The sequence below is a fragment of the Oncorhynchus tshawytscha genome, linkage group LG19 (genome assembly GCF_018296145.1).
Source record: "Oncorhynchus tshawytscha isolate Ot180627B linkage group LG19, Otsh_v2.0, whole genome shotgun sequence".
NCBI classification, from domain to species: domain Eukaryota; kingdom Metazoa; phylum Chordata; class Actinopteri; order Salmoniformes; family Salmonidae; genus Oncorhynchus; species Oncorhynchus tshawytscha.
The window spans coordinates 28,754,790-28,775,037 of record NC_056447.1 but is presented as its reverse complement, the minus strand read 5'-3'; the positions used below and the strand labels follow the sequence as shown (position 1 = coordinate 28,775,037).

At 42.3% G+C, this 20,248-nt stretch overlaps 1 protein-coding gene across 6 annotated transcripts in view; it reads left to right on the top strand.

The window, feature by feature from the left end:
- Nucleotides 1-20,248, top strand: part of scaper (S-phase cyclin A-associated protein in the ER) — a 122,733-nt gene that overhangs the window by 76,424 nt on the left and 26,061 nt on the right. For all 6 annotated transcript variants that reach the window (XM_042301541.1, XM_042301540.1, XM_042301538.1 and 3 more), the window contains 3 exons: nt 2,833-2,898; nt 3,019-3,145; nt 11,515-11,630. In XM_042301541.1, coding sequence (XP_042157475.1) covers nt 2,833-2,898; nt 3,019-3,145; nt 11,515-11,630 — 309 coding nt within the window. The remainder of the gene's footprint in view (nt 1-2,832; nt 2,899-3,018; nt 3,146-11,514; nt 11,631-20,248) is intronic.

Genomic DNA, 20,248 nt, shown 5'->3' with positions numbered 1-20,248 from the left:
TACATTTACAAACACAGGTTTTTTCACAGAGCACTGTATGGATGTTGGATGTCCTAGCCGTGTCTGAGGCCTGGCTTAGGAAGGCCACCTGAAGTTTCCATCCCTAACTATAACATTTTACAACAATATAGAACTTTCCACCATAATTTGCAAATAAATTCATAAAAAATCCTAAAATGTGATTTTCTGGATTTCTTTTTCTCATTTTGTCTGTCATAGTTGAAGTGTACCTATGATGAAAATTACAGGCCTCTCTCATCTTTTTAAGTGGGTGAACTTACACAATTGGTGGCTGACTAAATACTATTTTGCCCCACTCTATCATCCTGCCTTTCTAAAGTCTTCGAAAGCCAAGTTAATAAACAGATCACCAACCATTTTGATTTTTTAAAATGTATTTACCTTCATTTAACTAGGCAAGTCAGTTAAGAACAAGTTCTTATTTTCAATGACGGCCTAGGAACAGTGGGTTAACTGCCTGTTCAGGGGCAGAACGACAGATTTGTACCTTGTCAGCTCGGGGGTTTGAACTTGCAACCTTCCGGTTACTAGTCCAACGCTCTAACCACTAGGCAAATCTCCAAACGATCTTCAACGCCATACAACATTCCTTCCGCGGCCTCCAACTGCTTTTAAATGCTAGTAACACTAAGTGTATGCTCTTCAACCGATTGCTGCCCATACCCTCCCGCCCGACTAGCATCACTACTCTGGACGGTTCTGATCTAGAATATGTGAACAATTACAAATACCTAGGTGTCTGGTTAGACCGTAAACTCTCCTTCCAGACTCACATTAAGCAGCTCCAATCCAAAATCAAATCTTGAATCGGCTTCCTATTTCACAGCAAAGCCTCCTTCACTAATGCCGCCAAACTTACCCTCATAAAACTGAATATCCTACCGATCCTTGGTTTCGGCGATGTAATTTACAAAATAACCCCCAACACTCTACTCAGCAAACGGGATGTAGTCTATCACCGTGCCATGTGCTTTATTACCAAAGCCCTATATACTACCCACCACAGCGACCTGTATGCTCTCTTTGACTGGCCCTCGCTACATATCCGTCGCCAAACCCACTGGCTCCAGGTCATCTATAAGTCTTTGCTAGGTAAAGCGCCACCTTATCTCAGCTCACTGGTCACCATAGCAACACCCACGTGCTCCACTGGTCACCATAGCAACACGCACATGCTCCAGCAGATATATTGCGCTGGTCATCCTCTAAGCCAACACTTACATTGGCCACCTTTCCTTCCAGTTCTCTGCTGCCAATGACTGGAACGAATTGCAAAAATCTTTGAAGCTGGAGACATATCTCCTTCTCTAACTTTAAACATCAGCTGTCTGAGCAGCTTACCGATCACTGTACCTGTACACACACTCTGTAAATAGCACACCCGACTACCTCATCCCCATATTATTACTTACCCTCTTGCTCTTTTGCACCCCAGTATCTCTACTTGCACATCATCTTCTGCACATCTGTCACTCCAGTATTAATGCTAAATTGTAATTCTTTTCGCCTCTAGGGCCTATTTATTGCCTACCTCCCTACACTTTTACACACACTGTACCTAGATTTGTATTATTTTTATTTATTTTGTGTTATTGACTACATTTGTTTATGTGTAACTCTGGGTTGTTGTTTTTGTCGCACTGCTTTATCTTGGTCAGGTCGCAGTTGTAAATGAGAACTTGTTCTCAACTAGCCTACCTGGTTAAATAAATGTGAAATAAAATAAATAAATAGATGTTAAAACATTTTTATTTACTCCAGGCCAAAAGTTTGCCCCTTTAGTTAATGTACTGCCAATGTACAGTGATTTACAGTACACTTTTAGATTGGAAATAAAGCCATATTAATATTTTTGCAACTGTTACAACTGCTGAAGAAGACATTGATAACGTAGTGCAAAGACTAAAAAGTTAAGCACGTGAATTGATCATTTCAATGATGGTATCGAGTTTAAACTCATGCCTTTTTATATGGGAAGGTTGCCCTTGAGAGCAGACATTTCTAATTTGCTCATAGATATTTCTCTGATTGATAAATGTTTGCTGATTTAACCTTAGAAATGGTAAACATTGATAAAACCCCATAGTCAGTTTACCTAAATATTTTGTCTTCACTGGAGCTACACAACCTTTTATTTCAGGGTTTAATTCTGAGCTGGATTGACATTAACAGTGTTTCTAATGACTTGAGCCTTGTTCTGCCAGGACAGGTCTGGTCCTCTAGGGAGGCTCCACCTGTCCTCTTCCGGGACCTGTTAGTTTATCCGCTGCTTTGTGTCTGACCGTAGGACCTTCTTTCTGTCAGCCTGGGATCTATAATAACTCTTATCTGCTCTGAGATGCTGACTGTCTGACTGACAGACAGATGCTCTGTGTGCTACTAGTAGAGCCTGTCTTCTTTGCCATGTCTGCTGGTCTAATGCCACAGAGAACAGTCCTAATGACCCTGTGAATCTGTGGAGGTCATAGATTCAAAACACTGATGTCTTTGCTACCCGAGTTGGCGCATACCAGTTACTATTTATTTAACAATATAGTTTAACAGAACATGTGATATGCCATTGTAAAGTGATGAGGGTGGAATGTCCTTATGAATTTTTAAAACCAGTGAGGAACTATGCCCCTGTAGAATTAATGCATGATTTATTTAGAGTTACTGGGGGGGGAACAGTTGACAGGCAAAATAAACACTTGGTCTTAACTTGATCTTTTTCTGTTCCTTCAGACTTCTCATCCTCCCCTGCCTTTTCTCTGACCACTGGAGTACTCTTTTCCTCTTATTCAAATACTGTTTTTTATGTTCCCTCTGTAGGGCAAAGGAGTACGAGACATCAATGGAGGCAAAGACACAAGTCCCCGACTCCCCATACAAGGCCAAGTTAGTTCCCTACTTAACATTTATGCTTTCTACTTAATCTACTTAACTGTAGTGAATATTGATGATATTGAAATTATAGATGGATGGATGACTGGACTAAGCCTCTCCCCATCTCCCTAGGCTCCAGCGTCTGGTGAAGGACTTGGTGAAGCAGCTCCAGGGCCAGGACAGCGGGCAGTGGGCCAACACTAGGGTGTCAGGCCTGGACAGAACCCTGGGAGAGATCTCCCGCATCCTGGAGAAGCAGGTAAAACACTAACACCTCTCCTCCATGTCATATAGTGCTGCTTGGGTGTTGCTATGTCAGTGATTAGTCAGTGTGGGTTGTGTGTGCATTGAGTGGGGCAGTTCTCTGAACTGAAGCGTTCTGTTTGGCTGCAGCTCTCTGTCTGTCTTCCAGTGTAGAGTATCACTTACTCCCCAACTCCTTGCCCCAGGTTATTTGTAATGCAGGCCAGATTAGCTATGTCTTTTCATTGGCCACATGTTACTAATAGAGGAGCAACCCATTACTAGACAGGCAAACATTTGCATGCTTCAGAAGTATATTGTGGGTTTATACAATAACATAAGGTTTTCCTAGAAAATGTAATCCAAAGGATCTCAAATTACAGTGGAGTATCAGGTATTTCATTGGTATTTGCTGCTTTTTTAGAAAGCTATATACTGAATGACAGACATTGATAACAACAGTTGACTTAAGTCAATATAATGAATGAAAGAAATCCACTGTAGATGAGACTTTGTTTGATGGTATTTTATGGAGTTGCACTGGGTTTATGAAGAGGACTTGTCACTGTGTTTATGAAGAGGAAAACATATAGTGACAAGCCATCATTCTTCTGCCAAGTTGCAGTTCAAGGTCTGATAAAGCACACTGTGCATGTTGGTGGGTGGGAGGATAGAGAGATGATGGTGTCTGGTCATTGACAGGGGGAGGGGTGGAGAGGCTATTACTAAATTTCCCCAGAGAGAGGGAGAGCGAGGTGGCAGGAGTGACTGGCACAGTAGTAAAGTGTAATGAGAGAGGAGGAGTCCAGTGTGATGGTGTTCAAGCTGTCACTAACAGGGGGACTCCTCCCATTAGCTCCATACTCTCCCTGTTGGAGGTCAGGGGTCACTGGGCCTGGAGTCCTCCTCAATTCAACACTGGGATCGCTAGGATAGACAACTCTGTGTGGTTAAAGCTCTTTACATATTTATAGTTCATTAAAACAATAGAGGAAAGCCCTATTGTGAATTCATTAGAGTTTTGTGGGTGTAGAGGGGTGGAAGAGACTTCATTCAGTATGTCTGTTAAACACATTCTTCCCCCTCAGCCCAGAGCAGAGTGAGGCCTGGGCTGAGGGGAGTGGGGTGGGCCATGGTGGGCTGGCCTGTGAACCAGCCTGGGGAGCACTTCCTCCTCTAATCCCAGGACAAAGGCAAATAAATATAGTCTCTGTCAGCATGGGTGTCTGCCCCCTGAGTCACTTTAAGTCAGGATCGTTTAGATTATTTGACCTAACAAGCATATCTCATGTTATTGACTCACCTAGATATTTGTTTTTCCTCTGCGGTATCTGATTCAGTCTCCACTTTCCCTGCTAATTCCTTGAACAACACCCGACACTCCCCCTCCACGGCTGCCTCAGTCAGCCCCCCCCCCCCAGTCTCCGACCCCAGCACGCCTCTCCCTCTGTGAGCACTAATGGGTTCTTTTTTTGTCAAACTCAAAAGAAGTAGAGAGCTTTTTCCCTCTAAGATTTTTTTTTCAGGGCAATTTCTTACCTTTCTGCTCTCATACCTTGGTAATGAACTCGCATATTTACACACTGGCCCAAATTTGTTTGTCACTGCTTTCAAATAAAGGCTGGCCTTAGATGGAGAGAGTTTATGACACTTGAGGGACTGTCAGAAACACTGTGGTCTAAGAGTGGAGACTGTATTTACATTTTCATTTGCCAGCTGTCATGGGCTGGTTGGTCTCCCCTTCATGACTAACCGTTGGCTTGTTCTACCTGGGATGTGGAGGTGGGGGAATAGGGCAACAGAGTAACAAGAACATAGGGCCTCAAGGAGCCTGCCTGAAGTTGACGGATGTAGCCAAAATTAGCAGTGTCTGAATGTTGTGAAATTCCAAGGTTATATTTTGTATTCCTGAACACTGAATGCAATACTCACCTAAGATGAGTATACTGGTCTTGTAGCTGAAAATCATACTTTTCTCTAAATTCCTCATCCCCTTGGAGGGTTTTCTTTGTTCCACCTGGCTTAGATTGGGAGTGTTAGTGTGTCATAGATCCACTTTCCCCAAATGTTTGTTTTATTGAGCTTGTCAGATGAGACTAGGAGGACCAAACTGACAGGAAGTGTGACAGGAAGTGTGTCAGGAAGCTTATTATTATTCCTCAATAGTCTGGTCTATGGCTATAAGTGCTCACATTAAGCATTCAAATTGATGAGATTAATTGTTATTTCACATCCAGGTTAATAATACACTTACTTTTGTAAAGAAATTGCAGATTTTGTTAAGATTAGTACCATTTTTGTACATTTTTTTTTGGCTAAGGGTTATACTCCAATGAGTTTCAATGGTATTGTTGGCTTACCCCTATACAAGAAGTGTTAAGATTTGAATTATAAGTGTTATGGTTATTTAATCTGGTCTTGACAGCTATTGAACAGAGGCTATGTGATTTACTATGTCGCCAAACCTTAACCCATCTGGAATTCTTTAGTTATTATGTTAACTACAGATTTTACTACAATAAATGAATAAATAGAGTAGACTAAAGTTGGCCAGAATATGATCCATTCACATGACCTGCTCTTGAATAGGCCCTATTGTATGAAAATAACCCTCTTATTATGAGTTCGGAAGGAGTTATATTGTTTATCAAACAAACAAGCTTTTGTGTTGTTGCTGCCAAAGTATGTCATAAAGTCAGGGAAATCGTTTAATTTGACATTCTTTGTTTCTCCGAAGTACCTACATGTTTCTTACCTAACCAGGACAGGTTTGCTGGAAGACTATGAATATGGCCTTTAATATTTGAGTTGATGTTTCCAGGATGGCTGACTTTTTGTAACTTTAACTGGGGTCAAACAATCCCTTTGTGTTGTAGTTCCTCCATAGGCTGCCTGGTGTCTGATTTTGCGCCTCAGTACAGGGTTTGTATTAGCCGGTAAAAAATCTTTATCCCCACCCAATAATGCTTTTTATTCATTGATGGAAATACCAGTCAATGTGCTTCAAATTCAAAGGCAAATATACTTCATAGACTAATAAATCCTCAAACTGCTGGGAAATTAGTGTTTGCTGGGTTTCTATTTTTACTCACGCAAAAGACACGCATAAGGGACTTCAGCTAAGTGCACCCCGACTGGGAAGATTGTGTTGATTATCCCTGTTTCCAGTGTGCCTTCTGAGAGGGGATTTTTTTCCCTCCAAAACATCTTAAAGATGGCCTCACGATTGAGCCATTTTGAGGACAAAGTAAAGAGGCTGATGCGCCGTCGCAAGCTGCTCCAAGGAGTTGGAGAGTTTTGACTTCCGAACAGCAGTGGCTCACTTTGAGCAGGCCAAGGTCTACCTCAAACACAAGCAAATTAGAGTGTTTGTGAGGCCCAGTCCTGGCAGTTCTGCTGCCACCCTAGGCCAGAGCAACATATGCGCCTGTGTCATGTATAGTATAAAGATTTGGAAGGGATTGGTAGAGTAATGATGTGTATCATGCACAGTTGGTGAATTTCAGTTGAGCTTATTCAGTAGCACTTGGAAACTAAACATCATTGTCAACTATTTACATCGCAGAGTTACAATGTTGCAATAACTAGGCAGACAACTGCCTATAGTAGGAAATAGAGTTCTCAATAATCCACGTATATCACACATGGTACGAGTCACGACCCCACGATAGTTGAAATTATAATAAACATTATCATCATCCATTAGAAAATGGTGAGATATGATTTGAGCTTTATAAACAAGTGTTTTTATAAATGTAGGGCTCATTTTACAGCATTGTTAAATAAGCTTTCTCTCAATAAACCAGCCTTAACGAATTCATTTATTTACGTCTTTTTACATATTTACAATTTGTTTGTCCAATATCGATTTCTTCATTTTGTGGCTCCCTGGAGCAGGGGTATACAACTCTTGCCCTACAAGGTCCGGAGCCTGCTGGTTTTTTTGTTCTACCTGATAATGAATTGCACCTAATCAGTCCCTGATTAGACAGGAACAGGGATAAAAAGTAGTGGAACTGGCTTTGCGGTCCAGAGTTGAGTTTGAGGGGCCTAGAGTGTCCTCTTTCCACTGCTGTGGTGCTGAATCGCAGAGGGAGTGGGGTGGGCCAGCACGGTCATGGCTAGAAGGGATCCAGCTTTTGTCAAATTAACAAATTTATCTAACCCATTTCACTACACCTGCAATAACATCTGCTAAACACATGTATGTGACCAATAAGATTTGATTTTGTTTTGACCTTTTTCTCCTAACCTGTTACGTTAGTTCTCCTAACCTGCTACGAAAAGTCAAATCTGAAGTTAATTTAACAAAACTGGTCCCTTCTAGCCATGACCGGCCGGCCCTGGTGTTCGTAGACAGCCATGTTTTGTTATTTATTAAGCCTAATTAAAATGTTTATGCCTAAGCTAATTAAATTAGTGAGGCCTACATTTAATTTGAAAACAGCTATTTTTTGTAATTTATTAAAAATGTAATGCAAATAGCCTATAGGACAGGTCGTTCTCAAATTATAGTATACAAATATTATATTTTTTACTTTTGACTGTGTAGGCGACTTGTTCTTCTAGGCTAAATGTTTTTCTTTTGTTAAATGACATTCACTAGCCTCATCAGTCTAATGAATTTTATAAAATATTTTATATTTTATCAAATAAACTCACCCAGTATTGTTTCCCATTTTAAAATAAACTCACCCAGTATTTTTTCCCATTTTAAAATAAACTCACTCAGTATTGTCACCGATTTTAAATTTAACTCACCCAGTATTGTCACCCATTTTAAATTTAACTCACCCAGTATCGTTTCTCATTTAAAATAAACTCTTCCAGTATTGTTTCTCATTTAAAATAAACTCTTCCAGTATTGTTTCTCATTTAAAATAAACTCCCCCAGTATTGTTTCTCATTTAAAATAAACTCATCCAGTATTGTTTCTCATTCAAAATAAACTCACCCAGTATTGTTTCCCATTTACAGTCTCTCAACCAATCATTCTACTTTAGTGTAGCAAACAGCATGCCATTACACCCTTTTAATATACAAACTCTTACTCAGTCTCTAAATGTTTACTCCAGCAGTCTTGTTGTGGTTTATCACTCCTCCCATACATGCAGATGCTGGTTTAGACTACTGAACAAAATTGAGACTTTGTTTACTCCTCACAGGCTTTTTTTGCAAGTGTATATGTTAGTCAGGGTCCAAGATTAAATGCATGTATGGGGGTGTGTCTGCCCTGCTCACTCCGTCTGTAATATTGTTTGGGGCAACCAGTTTGAGGCCAAAGACTGATTGACAAAGGGGCTGTCCTGTGTCACACCTTTAATGAACTCCCAGCCAGTTGTTCCCCAGCGTCTGGGGCCAGAGGATCGGGGCTTTCCCCTCCATTTCCCCTCCTCCTTTCTTTATGTATCTAATTAAAGTGGCTAGTGGGAGGTGACTACAAAGAGCTGTCCGGCTGGCCCTCCCTACCTCCCTTTCTCCCGCTTCTCTCAGCAGTGCCACAGCCACAGGAATTAACAGCTGCCAGCCTTTTGATTAGCTGGGGTAGTAATGGTCAGCAGGAGTAAGAATTGGGTAAGATTCCTTCAGCTCTTTAATTCATGTTAGACTCGACTGTCTGGCCTGCCCCCTCGCCTTTCCTCATGTCTTCAGTCATGTTGGGAGTTTCACTTTAGAAGAAATGTACCCCTCATCCTATTACACTGTCACCAGATTGTCTAGCAGGGAGTGACGGGACACAGACAGATCACACACTGCTCCATAGTTACATGGAGTGGAGGATTGGTGCTAAGCTAGATGTGGCTTGTTGAAAATATGAATCAAATCCAGATGTTGTAACCATGGCTTTGGAACCGGAAGCCTGTTGGCTGTAATCAACATTTGGCAACAATAGTTACTACAGCACACGTCCTATGGAGATCTCACCTTAAGGTTGTTATACAGTTCCCAGTGTGTTTCAACGGGTTATTTAATGAAAGACAGCTCTATTGTTTCTATGTGTAACTCACAGTAAGTGTACCTGACGAACTCCGTACCAGAGGGTTCTGTTTAACATGGCATGTAATTCGGCTGTTATTGCAATTTGCTCTCTTTAGTTGTTTCAATTTAAAAGTTATTCTTCATTGATCGGGAACAAGTAGGCCTATTATTCCTGCTCTGCTCTACTGCCATCCACAGTACTGAGCCAGCAGAGTGTAAAGCTGTACATCCTAGATAGAAGGAAGGGAAAGGGGGATACCTACCTAGTCAGTTGCACAACTGAATGCATTCAACCGAAACGTGAGGAACACCACAGAGGTCCACTCACAGATTACTATGCTGGTTCCTGCACCAAAAACACCAATATCTGATTGTGTTCTTTTAAGAAATGAATGATTGTGTATCTCCACACGAGCAGATGGGTCATGTCTGGTAAGGATGCCATGGGTATTGCAGATGTAGACCACCTGAAGATGTTGGCTAAAATTATTGGAGGTTAATCCTCTTTTTTTGTTGTTGTCACATAGATCGATCTGTCAACAGGCCAAGACCAATGCAGCCAAACTGTCCCAGTCTGGCTTTACTGTCAGACAGCCAGAGCTGGGCAGGTCCTAGTTAACCCCTTTAAAAGACCATTTGATAAGACACCATGAAAGAGTTGCCTTTTCTCATTTAGCCCAGAAGCTTTTAGATGGCTGCGTTGATGGGTGAGTTAAGAATGGGTTAAACCCAGCTCAGTGCTAGAGACCATATCGATGGAAACCGTTGGTAACCTACATAAAGGAGGTTGTTCTCTTATAAACAGCACTCAACCACACACATGGGCAGATTGGATCATGGTAGAGATTTCCATAATCCTCACTGCACATCATACATAGGGCCTCTGGTGTTTTTTCAGTGTGTTGGTCCAAATCCCTTAACCCTAGCAGAGTTCAGTGTTTTTTGTCACCGGATCCTGCTGACTTGTGCCTTGGCAGTCTGTGTGAGTGACAGATGAAGAGCTTATATATCGTTTTGCAAAGCGCTTCCTCAATGTGTTCAGGCTTGTTGGCAAACCCTTCATCCGTGGAACTAAAATAGAGTGGAGTGCCTGGATTTGTGGGCTGTCACACTACCTGGGAGAATGTGACCTCATTAGGTGTAGGAAGGACCCCCAGTGTACCTCCATGCTTGGTGTAGTGAGGAATGACTGTCCCCCTGGCTGCTCCCTCTGTGAGGAAAGCCTTCCATCAGCACCCACTCCTCCCCTGGAGCCCCTATCCTCCCGGTCGACCCAGGCACTAACATGTCTGATAGCAGCCGCTTGCTCTGGGCTTTGGAGCTGTTGATTTATTGGACTGTGTAGCTGCAGCAGCATCTGACCCAATGCCAAGAGCTCTGACTCTTTTCTCCTCTCCTTGCAACAGGGCAGGGCCCTCTTATTTAGTGCTGTTTGGTCTTAAATCTATGGACTGCTGTATTGACACTATTGTGTTAGACTAAACATGTTTGTTTAATGATTGTTTTAATGATGGTTTCGAGGCGCATTCTACTATACCTTTTAAAACTGCAATATGTAACTATTTGGGCGATCTGACCAAATGCACATAGAAATGTGAGTTATAGATCTTAGACTTGCTGTCAATAAGAAATGACAGAAGAGGTTGATATGTTCTATGTTCTCTATTTCTATGCTTCCCATGCTAAAGTTGTTTTTGCGTCTTTTGCTTTCATTTTTTGTAGACCAGCTTCAAACAGTTAAATACAATATTTTTGGTTCTAGAAAATATATTTCACATCGGTTTAGATGACAATGATTCTCTACAATATACATTGTTTTGTCACATAAACTGAAATTAGGCAACCTATTAGAATATTAGCAACCAGGAAATGGCGGAGTGATTTTTGCATATTGCACCTTTTTTAAATGCAGTGTGCTAGGCTCAGCTGGGTGCACTTCCTCTGTCAGAGTTAGGGCTCATTTTATATTGGAATAAATAAAGAGTAAATTCAGAATGTATCCAATACTCTTATCTTGATTGATGATTTTCTTAAGTTTTTGTTTGATTTCTCTGTTCTCTACTTTTGTACAGTCTCTCCTCAGCCTGTGTTTGTGAACACAGACCACCCTGGTGCTGTGTGTGTGTGTGTGTGTGTGTGTGTGTGTGTGTGTGTGTGTGTGTGTGTAGGTCTGCAGAGTAGCTGTCCTCCATTGAGACTTGCCTGGACTGTAGTGGGGGTGGAACACTGGGGTTGTGCACTTTTGAGATTTAACAGGAATGCTTTGGGGATCACTTTGTTTCAGATTTCATTCCCAACTGGGAGGTGAGGAAAAGAGAAGCTGGGTCCACACTGAGAGTAACGTGATACCTTGGTCTGTCCAGCTCCCTGTTACCTGAATGTGGTTCTTGTTCTTTCTCTCTACAGAACAATGCAGATCAAGTGGCGTTCCAGGTGGGCGGGGGACTCTCTGCTCTGGAACAGATTCTGCTGGTCGTCACTGCAGCCTCCACCCCCACCGCAGTCCCACGCATTCCAATCAAGTGAGTACCAGCTTTTATAGTCAAATACAGCTCACCTCCTCTCCAAGCACACTGTCTTTTGATACTCTTATTCATATTAGAGTGTTTTACACAAACTATGTGGTTGCGGCTTGTGGCTCTGCAGGGGTCATGACCATTTGTCAACTCTCTGTCACCTCTGCTGAGACAGCCATGAGGAAGTGTACATTTCAATTACCCCATTGTTTTTGGATAGAACGACCTTGTTCCCCATACAATACAACTTCATTAATCCATTGAAATGGAAATTTTGTATTTTTGCTGTGTTCCTTCCAACCCCCCCCACTGACACCACACATACACCCTCAATAGGCTAAAAACAGCACAGGATCATCTGCAAAGCAACACCCCTAGAGCAAGTTAGTCTCATTTAGTCTTCACAACCAGCATACAATATCCTGGCCTAGTGCTACTCTCATAGCCTCATGAGCCAGCGTTTCACTGTCCGGCGTCCGACCCGACCTCCACTGAAAAACCATGAGCCTTTTCAGCTGCTGTGTACAGCCTCTAAAGACATGGTCCACACTCAGACTGTGTCCTCTCCCTGACCTCAGTGACAGCTCTCCTCTGTTTACAATTGGAGATGTGAGGTAACCTCAGCCCCTCCTTTTATTTCTCTGTTTATAGTGCTCGCATCTCAATAAATATCCTAAATGGATCATGAATAATAATGCACCATTTTAAAAAAAGAAAAAAAGAAGGGGATTATATTTTGGTCATCTATTTTGTATTCATTCTTTTCTGTTGATCTACAGAAAGGCCGTGTGTCTAATCCATCAGACAGACTCTGTCGTGGTTTTGAGTTGTGGGTCTGGAGTTAGCGTGGCCTGCCAGTAGATAACCTCTGAGAGACCGCCATTCTCACAACACTGGGACTCTAATGGACTGGAATGGACTCTCTCCTTCACTTATTAGCGTTTACTGTTTCCCAAACCTCCACTAATGGACAAACGTTACTTGTATTTATAATGCTTTTACGTATGGCCATTCGTGTTTATCGATTTATTTAAAACATTTTACTTCCTCAATCACTAATCCTAGAGAATTTGAAGCAGACTTCAGTATTGTGAGGAATTTGATTAACTTAAATGGGGGGAGAGGTTTCTGCTTGTAGGTAGCTTGGAATCTTTTGCTCACAATTGGACTGTTTTTGCTTGTTGGAGCTGAAGACCATACACACACGGTTGTTACTATGCTTTGAGAGTTCCACTTGACATACAGTGCATTCGGAAAGTATTCAAACCCCTTGACTTTTTCCACATTTTGTTACGTTACAGCCTTATTCTAAATTGGATTAAATAAATGTTTTTCCTCGTCAATCTACACACAATACCCTAAAATGACAAAACAAAAACAGGTTTTTAGAAATGGTTGCAAATGTTTTTTATTTTATTTAAACCTTAGTTACATAAGTGTTCAGACCCTTTGCTATGAGACTCGAAATTGAGCTCAGGTGCATCCTGTTTCTATTGATCATCTTTCAGATGTTTCTACAACTTGATTGGAGACTACCTGTGGTAAATTCAATTGATAGGACATGATTTGGAAAGGCACACACCTTTTTATATATAAGCGTCCCACAGTTGACAAAACCAAGCCATGAGGTCGAAGGAATTGTCCGTAGAGCACCGAGACAGGATTGTGTCGAAGCACAGATCTGGGGCAGGGTACCAAAACATTTCTGACAGAGTCTGAGTTCCTCTTGGGATATGGAAGAACCTTCCAGAAGGACAACCATCTCTGCAGCACTTCACCAATCAGGCCTTTATGGTAGAGTGGCTGGACGGAAGCCACTCCTCAGTAAAAGGCACATGACAGCCTCTTGGAGTTTGCCAAACAGGTCTGATGAAACCAAGATTTAACTCTTTGGCCTGAATGCCAAGCATCACATCTGGAGGACACCTGGCACCATCCCTTTGGTGAAGCATAGTGGTGACCGCATCATGCTGTGGGGATGTTTTTCAGCAGCAGGGACTAGGAGAGTAGTCAGGATCAAGGGAAAGATGAACGTAGCAAATTACAGAGATCCTTGATGAAAACCTGCTCAGGACCTCAGACTGGGGCGAAGGTTCATCTTCCAACAGGACAATGACCCTAAGCACACAGCCAAGACAACGCTGTAGTGGCTTCGGGACAAGTCTCAATGTCCTTGAGTGACCTAACCAGAGCCCGGACTTGAACCCAATCGAACATCTCTGGAGAGACATGAAAATAGCTGTGCAACAACGCTCCCCATCCAACCTGACAGCGCTTGAGAGGATCTGCAGAGAAGGGGAGAAACTCCCCAGATACAGGTGTGCCAAGCTTAGCGTCATACCCAAGAAGACTCCAGGCTGTAATCACTGCCAATGGTGCTTCAACAAAGTACTGAGTAAAGGGCCTGAATATTTATGGATATGTAGTGGGTTTTTTTTGTGGTCATTATTGTTTTTTGTGTGTAGATTGATTGAGGGGGGGGGCTATATTCATTTAGAATAAGGCTGTAATGTAACAAAATGTGGAAAAAGTCAAGGGGTCTGAGTACTTTCTGAATCCACTGTAACTATGAAGAGGTGTGTAAGATCAGAGCATGGTTTCCGTTAGGAACATGTGGTGACGGACATTTGAGAAATGTACCGGACTCATGCATTGGGTTCATAAGCTGATTAGGGCGTCCACCCACGGTGCTCAGAATGACAGAAATCACTTTTAGAATATGGTCATTCATATTAACAGAACATGCAAGTTGAGAACGCAGCGATGGGCGGTCCTTCTTACAGAATTCTGATGTGCACTTTGAACATGTTAGAATAACTGTCCACATTAACTTTTCATCTGTCAACAAGACGAGTAATGAACAGCAAAATCACTAGCCTATGTCAATTTACGATAGTAGAAAAGTTTAAGCTACCTATTCTATTGATCAGCTTGTCAAACAGACTCTGGGAAAGTTGTGGGAGGATTGAACCCTAATTCATACAACCAGTGTGCCTAGGCTACGTAAATAATGAAGTTTAAAAAAGCAATGAGTCTGATGTAACAGATCGGAACGTTTAGCTTCAAACGTTGATAAACTGTTATTTCTTCACATTATAAGCGCTGCAATGCACACAAGGCAGTAGACGACGCACAAATGTTCGTTCGATAATACAATTAGCAGGAAAACACTGTTGCCAAAATGGCACTGCACATGCGAGCGGTTTCATTGTGACAGTGATGAAAATATCCTTAGAATTGTAGACGAGAGGAGAGCTAAAGGGCTACTTTGAATCATAGTATTAATGTATTAAACGTTCAGATTTCAAACAATTAAGCATATGTTTTCAAAATGCATACGGCCTCCAGCTCATTGCAAAGTGGTGTGTGACGCGCTGTTGAAGCCTGCCTTTCGTTGCCGTTTAATGCCGCGTTCAAAACAACTGGGATCTCGGAAATCTCCGACTTCTTCTGTGCGTTCAAGACAAAACAAGCTCCTACTGGGAAAAATAGTTTTGAATGGGCTCTGTATCTGTATGCTGTAGACCTATGTGTGTGATAAATAAGATACATAATGAATATACAATATACGCGCCAATTTAATTCCACTGAATTATGCAAATACACTATAGATAAGCATGTCAAATGTATTTACATGGACTGATATTTCCATCAATGAATAGGCTAAAAAGTATTATTTCGCAATGGGATTTTTTCTTCTTCTCCCAGACAATTGGCCGGCACCAATTTTATCTATCGGATTTTCTATTTTTTTATTGTCCAAAAGCCGGCTATTACCGGCCAACGCAAACCATGGATCAGAGGTACTTATTTCATCCTCTACAGAACAGCTTGTCCAATCCAGAAGTGTGCAATGTCTAGTGATAATGGAATGGCCTCCCAGTTACCTTCTTTCAGTACTCAATTACTTACTACCTTGTCTGAACATGTTGAGAAGAACTTCTCCAGAGTTTCTATAAATATGCATAAGACTGAGGACAAGTCCAATACACCATGAAGGGGCAACTCACTCCTTCGTCATCACAATTAGGAATGTTAGGATGCAACTAAAGAAAAGCTCAAGAAATTAGTCCAGTTCTTGGTATGTGTTTCACTTGATATATATGAATCAGTAGTATTATACTTTTAACAGTATTTAGTGACCGTATTCATGATGTTGCCAATGGCAAAACATGCGACGTGTTGGCAGGTCCTGTCTGGACAGCTGAATGATCTAACCAGCACCTATGGTGTTTGTTGGTATTGATTGGCTCAGGTTGTGATAGGCTGGCTGTCTATAGACCGTCTCTGTGCTTTCTCTGTCATCTGTGCTGTAGAGTAGAAGGCCTGGGGTTGTTGCTATGAACTAGGGTCTGAACCTGGGATAACCCTCCAGAGCATATCAATCCAGCCCCTCAGACACACCCCGCCCACACTCAATGTAGTCCTGTGCCTGGTTAAACATGTATTACTCCACCCACATTCTATAAAAAAACACATTTACAAAATAGGACAGGTAAGGAGGTCAAGGGATAGAATATTGAGAGCTACAGTGGTGATGAGATGCAACACAAGGACATGGTCTTTCTGTCCACTAATCACTATTTCTCATCTGGATGGCGTAATGGGCGGTGTCTGTGAGACAGACGCTAACCACAGCGCTTGCTACATTATCTGTTTACAGTAATGCTGCCGTATTGATCGCCTCCTCTCAGATAAGCTGAGTGATTTACAAAAAAAGTCAACTGCAGAGTTGGAGATGCTCGGGCAATATTACCCCTCTGGGAGGCCCACTCCACCTCGTTACCATTACATTAATGAGCTAATTCCTCAGTGAGGCTCTGCTAATGTCCCTGTGTAACCCTGTTGCCGCTGGATCCCTGTCTAGACTAGCAGAGCAACAACTCTCATTAACATGAATATAGCAGTTTGTCAAAGATGTTAACGTGGAAAGTCATGCATAAACCATATTTACTTGCATGTGAAGATTAACCTTAATTGGTCTGCACCTGGAGAGTAATATTGTAGTTTTGAAAATTGTTCATTCATCTAAATAATAATAAATAAATAAACTCTTCCTAATAAAGTTGTGTATTTCAATCTTAACTTGAGGGACTATTGTTAAAAATCCTTCAATGAATGTATATTTTTTATTCGAGCAGTGCAAGTGTGTGCTCTGTGGGATTGTGTGTGCTCTGAGAGAGTTGTGTTCCCTAGGGGAGGAGGGGGAGAGCTGTCTAAAACAAGCTGTAAATGATCCCAGATCCTCACCAGGCAGCACCTCTGCTCTGCTCTCTCTGCCTCTGGAGACTCTTATCTTCAGTGTCACTATTAGTATATGGTGAGAAAATGTTTTGCCCCGGGTTCGTTCTGACTGCGTTTTTTAAAACTTTATCAGCACATCCTTCCTCGCTTTGGGGAAATCACTGTGTGAATTGATTAGCAAAAGCAAAGTTTCCATATCACTACTTTAACAAATCCAACACTTCTCAGATGTGTTAAGGAAAGATGGATGCTTTCTTCAAGTATTCCAACCTTGTGTCAACTACTGTGTGTTTATGGGACATGTCCCTTTGTCTCCCAGAAGGGGTCACTGGGGAGTAGAGCGGGAGAGAGAGATGGGACTGGTGTCCCAGTGATATCTGGGCTCAGCACCAGAGCCTGTCAGCATATGGGCCCGTCTCTGGTGCTGCTGGAGTATAACTCAGAGAGAAGACAAGCCAGCGTTAGACCAGACATACTGGCCCATCTGAAGGGCTGAAGAGCCAGTCGTATAACTTTGAGTTGAATTTTAGAGAATTGTTTATTCCTTTAGAGTAGGGAGAAGAGACCATTCAATATGACTGTGGTTGTGGTATCCATTTTATCTAAGTGATAAGTGGAACAGGGGCCCCTGTCCTACCTTGCTGAAAATGGAACGAGCTGCTTTCTAGTTTTAGAGAGACGTCTTAACAGTGCAGTGGCACTGCTGTGCTAGGACACTGCATGTTAAAACACTATTGTAGTTGACCACCTCTGTCACATTACTGAGTGTGTCCAGTGAAATCAAAGCTGCTACCTGTGGTTTCCTTTCAGGATGTCATTATAGGGTACGAGTGAGTGAGTGTGTGCTTGCATGTGTGTGTGATGCGTGACGACTCATCAGATTTCTCCCAGTATATACCCAGCCGGTGTGGCATGACAGGCAGAATGGACATCTTGGAAGCACTTAGGGTATCAGATAGATCAACAGGAGAATCAAATGAAATGGCATTTAGATAGCAGTGAATGAAGGGATTGTTTGACGGTACCAGGAAATGGATTTGCTCTTCACCTTGTGTTTTGGCTAACACCGTGCCCAAACCAAACGTGCGCAAATTGATTTTGTCGTCCCACACCAAACGCGATCACGACACGCAGGTTGAAAAATCAAAACAAACTCTGAACCAATTATATTAATTTGGGGATAGGTCGAAAAGCACTAAACATTTTTGGCAATTTAGCTAGTTAGCTTGCAGTTGCTAGCTAATTTGTCCTATTTAGCTATCTTGCTAATGCTAGCTAATTTGTCCTGGGATATAAAGTTAAGTTATTTTACCTGAAATGCACAAGGTCCTCAACTCCAACAATTAATCCACACACAAAATGGTAAACCGAATCTTTTTTAGTCATGTCTCCTCCTTCCAGTATTTTTCTTCTTTGGACTTTATATGGCGATTGGCAGCCAACTTTCATAATAAGGTGTATTACCACGAACGACCGACCTCGGTTCATCTTTCAATCACCCACGTGGGTATAACCAATGACGAGATGGCACTTTGGTATCTGCTCCTATAAACCAATGAGGAGATGGAAGAGGCAGGACTTGCACTGCGTTCAGCGTCACAAATGGAACGGACTTCTATTTTAGCGCTTGGCAACGCAGACGGTCGTTGGCGCGCGTGAGCAATGTGGGTGCAGTGATTGAATAACATGTATGTGTAAATTCATTTTGCAACATGAGCGGTGTGGACAGCATGTTAGGATTTTTTTATTTTTTCCTGAACAAAAATTTTCTTTGTTGAAAAGCAGGGATTCAACCTGATCTGGAAGTTGATCAGATTTCTGCAGCATTTCTGTGGTCAGGCCTTACTGGGCACATAGGAAAAGCACAGGGACATTGGGAAACGTGAGCTTGAGGTTTAGGTGGAACGATCTCCTGCTTGATAACCCAGTGACAAAAAGCATAAAAAGTATTTTACATGGTTGATGTCCTGTTGTCTTTGCAAGATAGGAAGTGCTAGACTTCTGAAAATTGGAAACATCTATCTGTAAGGGGTATTGTCCCAGTACCCTAAACTATTATGCTGTTTCTGTTGTTTATGTCACTAAGAAAATACGGTTAAATACTCTTGAGCCCTAAGTGTCTCCTGGGGTATTTGGGCAGTACTATACTATGTGGGGGTGGGGAGGATCCTGACCTTCGCTCTAATTTTCCCTTCCCAGCCATCTGTCTATCAGCCCCTGGGATACTCTATGGATTCTGGGATGGTTTAAACTTAAGAGTTTTAATTCGGCCACAGAGGTCAGTGACACTCCCAATCCCCCAGCCCCCCTGTTATGTCCGAGCCGGTCGGCCACCCAGGGTGATCCCCATAGGGCTGCATGGTGTAGGGCTGTCCCAGGTCAAGGTGTTCTCCAGTCAGTGTGTTTCTAGTCTATCTAGCACTCTACACTTGTACATGTGTGAAATAGGACAAATATAAGCACCCACCAAATAATTCTGATGATTATTATTACAGTAACTCCTAGCCTGAGATCGCTTTGTGTCTATGGCCTCATTAGGCCAGTAAGGTGATCAGCTCTGCTGTGGCTGACTGGGGTTAAGCAGTTTACAGTAGGTGGGGAGATTACATTGCTAATTATCTCCATCTCTCTAGGCTTCTTCCTCTTCTCTCTCGGGCTCTCTCTCTACCTCGTTCTCTATACAACCTGTCAGTATGGGCCAGCAGTGGAACCTAATCCCGCGTCTACAAGATAAGGCTTCATTATTCTCAGATTAACAAAGTGCCCGTTGTGTTTCCTGCTGGGTGAAGTCTGGCAGGTGGAGCAGGCACCAAATGATGGGGTCCAGCTGTGGGCGTGGCACGCGGTCAAATGGGCAGCCCAGAGCTATGTAGGTGGAGGAATGCCTGTTAGGATGGATTGGCACTCGTGGGTCAACCAACACTACCTACATACTGCACGGTAACACGAGGCGGGCTAGCGTGGCACTTTACTAAATTGCTCCTCAAAATCATTGAGCCTGTCGTTGAGGGGGCACAGCAACAGAGATTCCAGGAGACTGGATGATATCAGGTGTCATGCTAATCATACCGATTTAGGTGGGAGGGAGCAAAAGACAGATCACTGAGATTGCTCATTGTATGAGCTGCTGTAAGGACATTATTCAAACGTGCCTTTGACATTCTCACCATTTGTTTAAAGCGGGCTTAAGACATGCCTGATTATCTGTGTTACAAAGCAATTGCATGGTCATTACATGAGCAGTTGACTGAGACGATTGTGAGAAGTCGGTAGGATGTTCATAACTTCAGATCTGACTGTTTGGTTGAGTGTGTGTGGTGATTCGAATTAGAATGGAATGGATTCCTATCCTAAAATCATCATTATAAACTGGGTGGTTC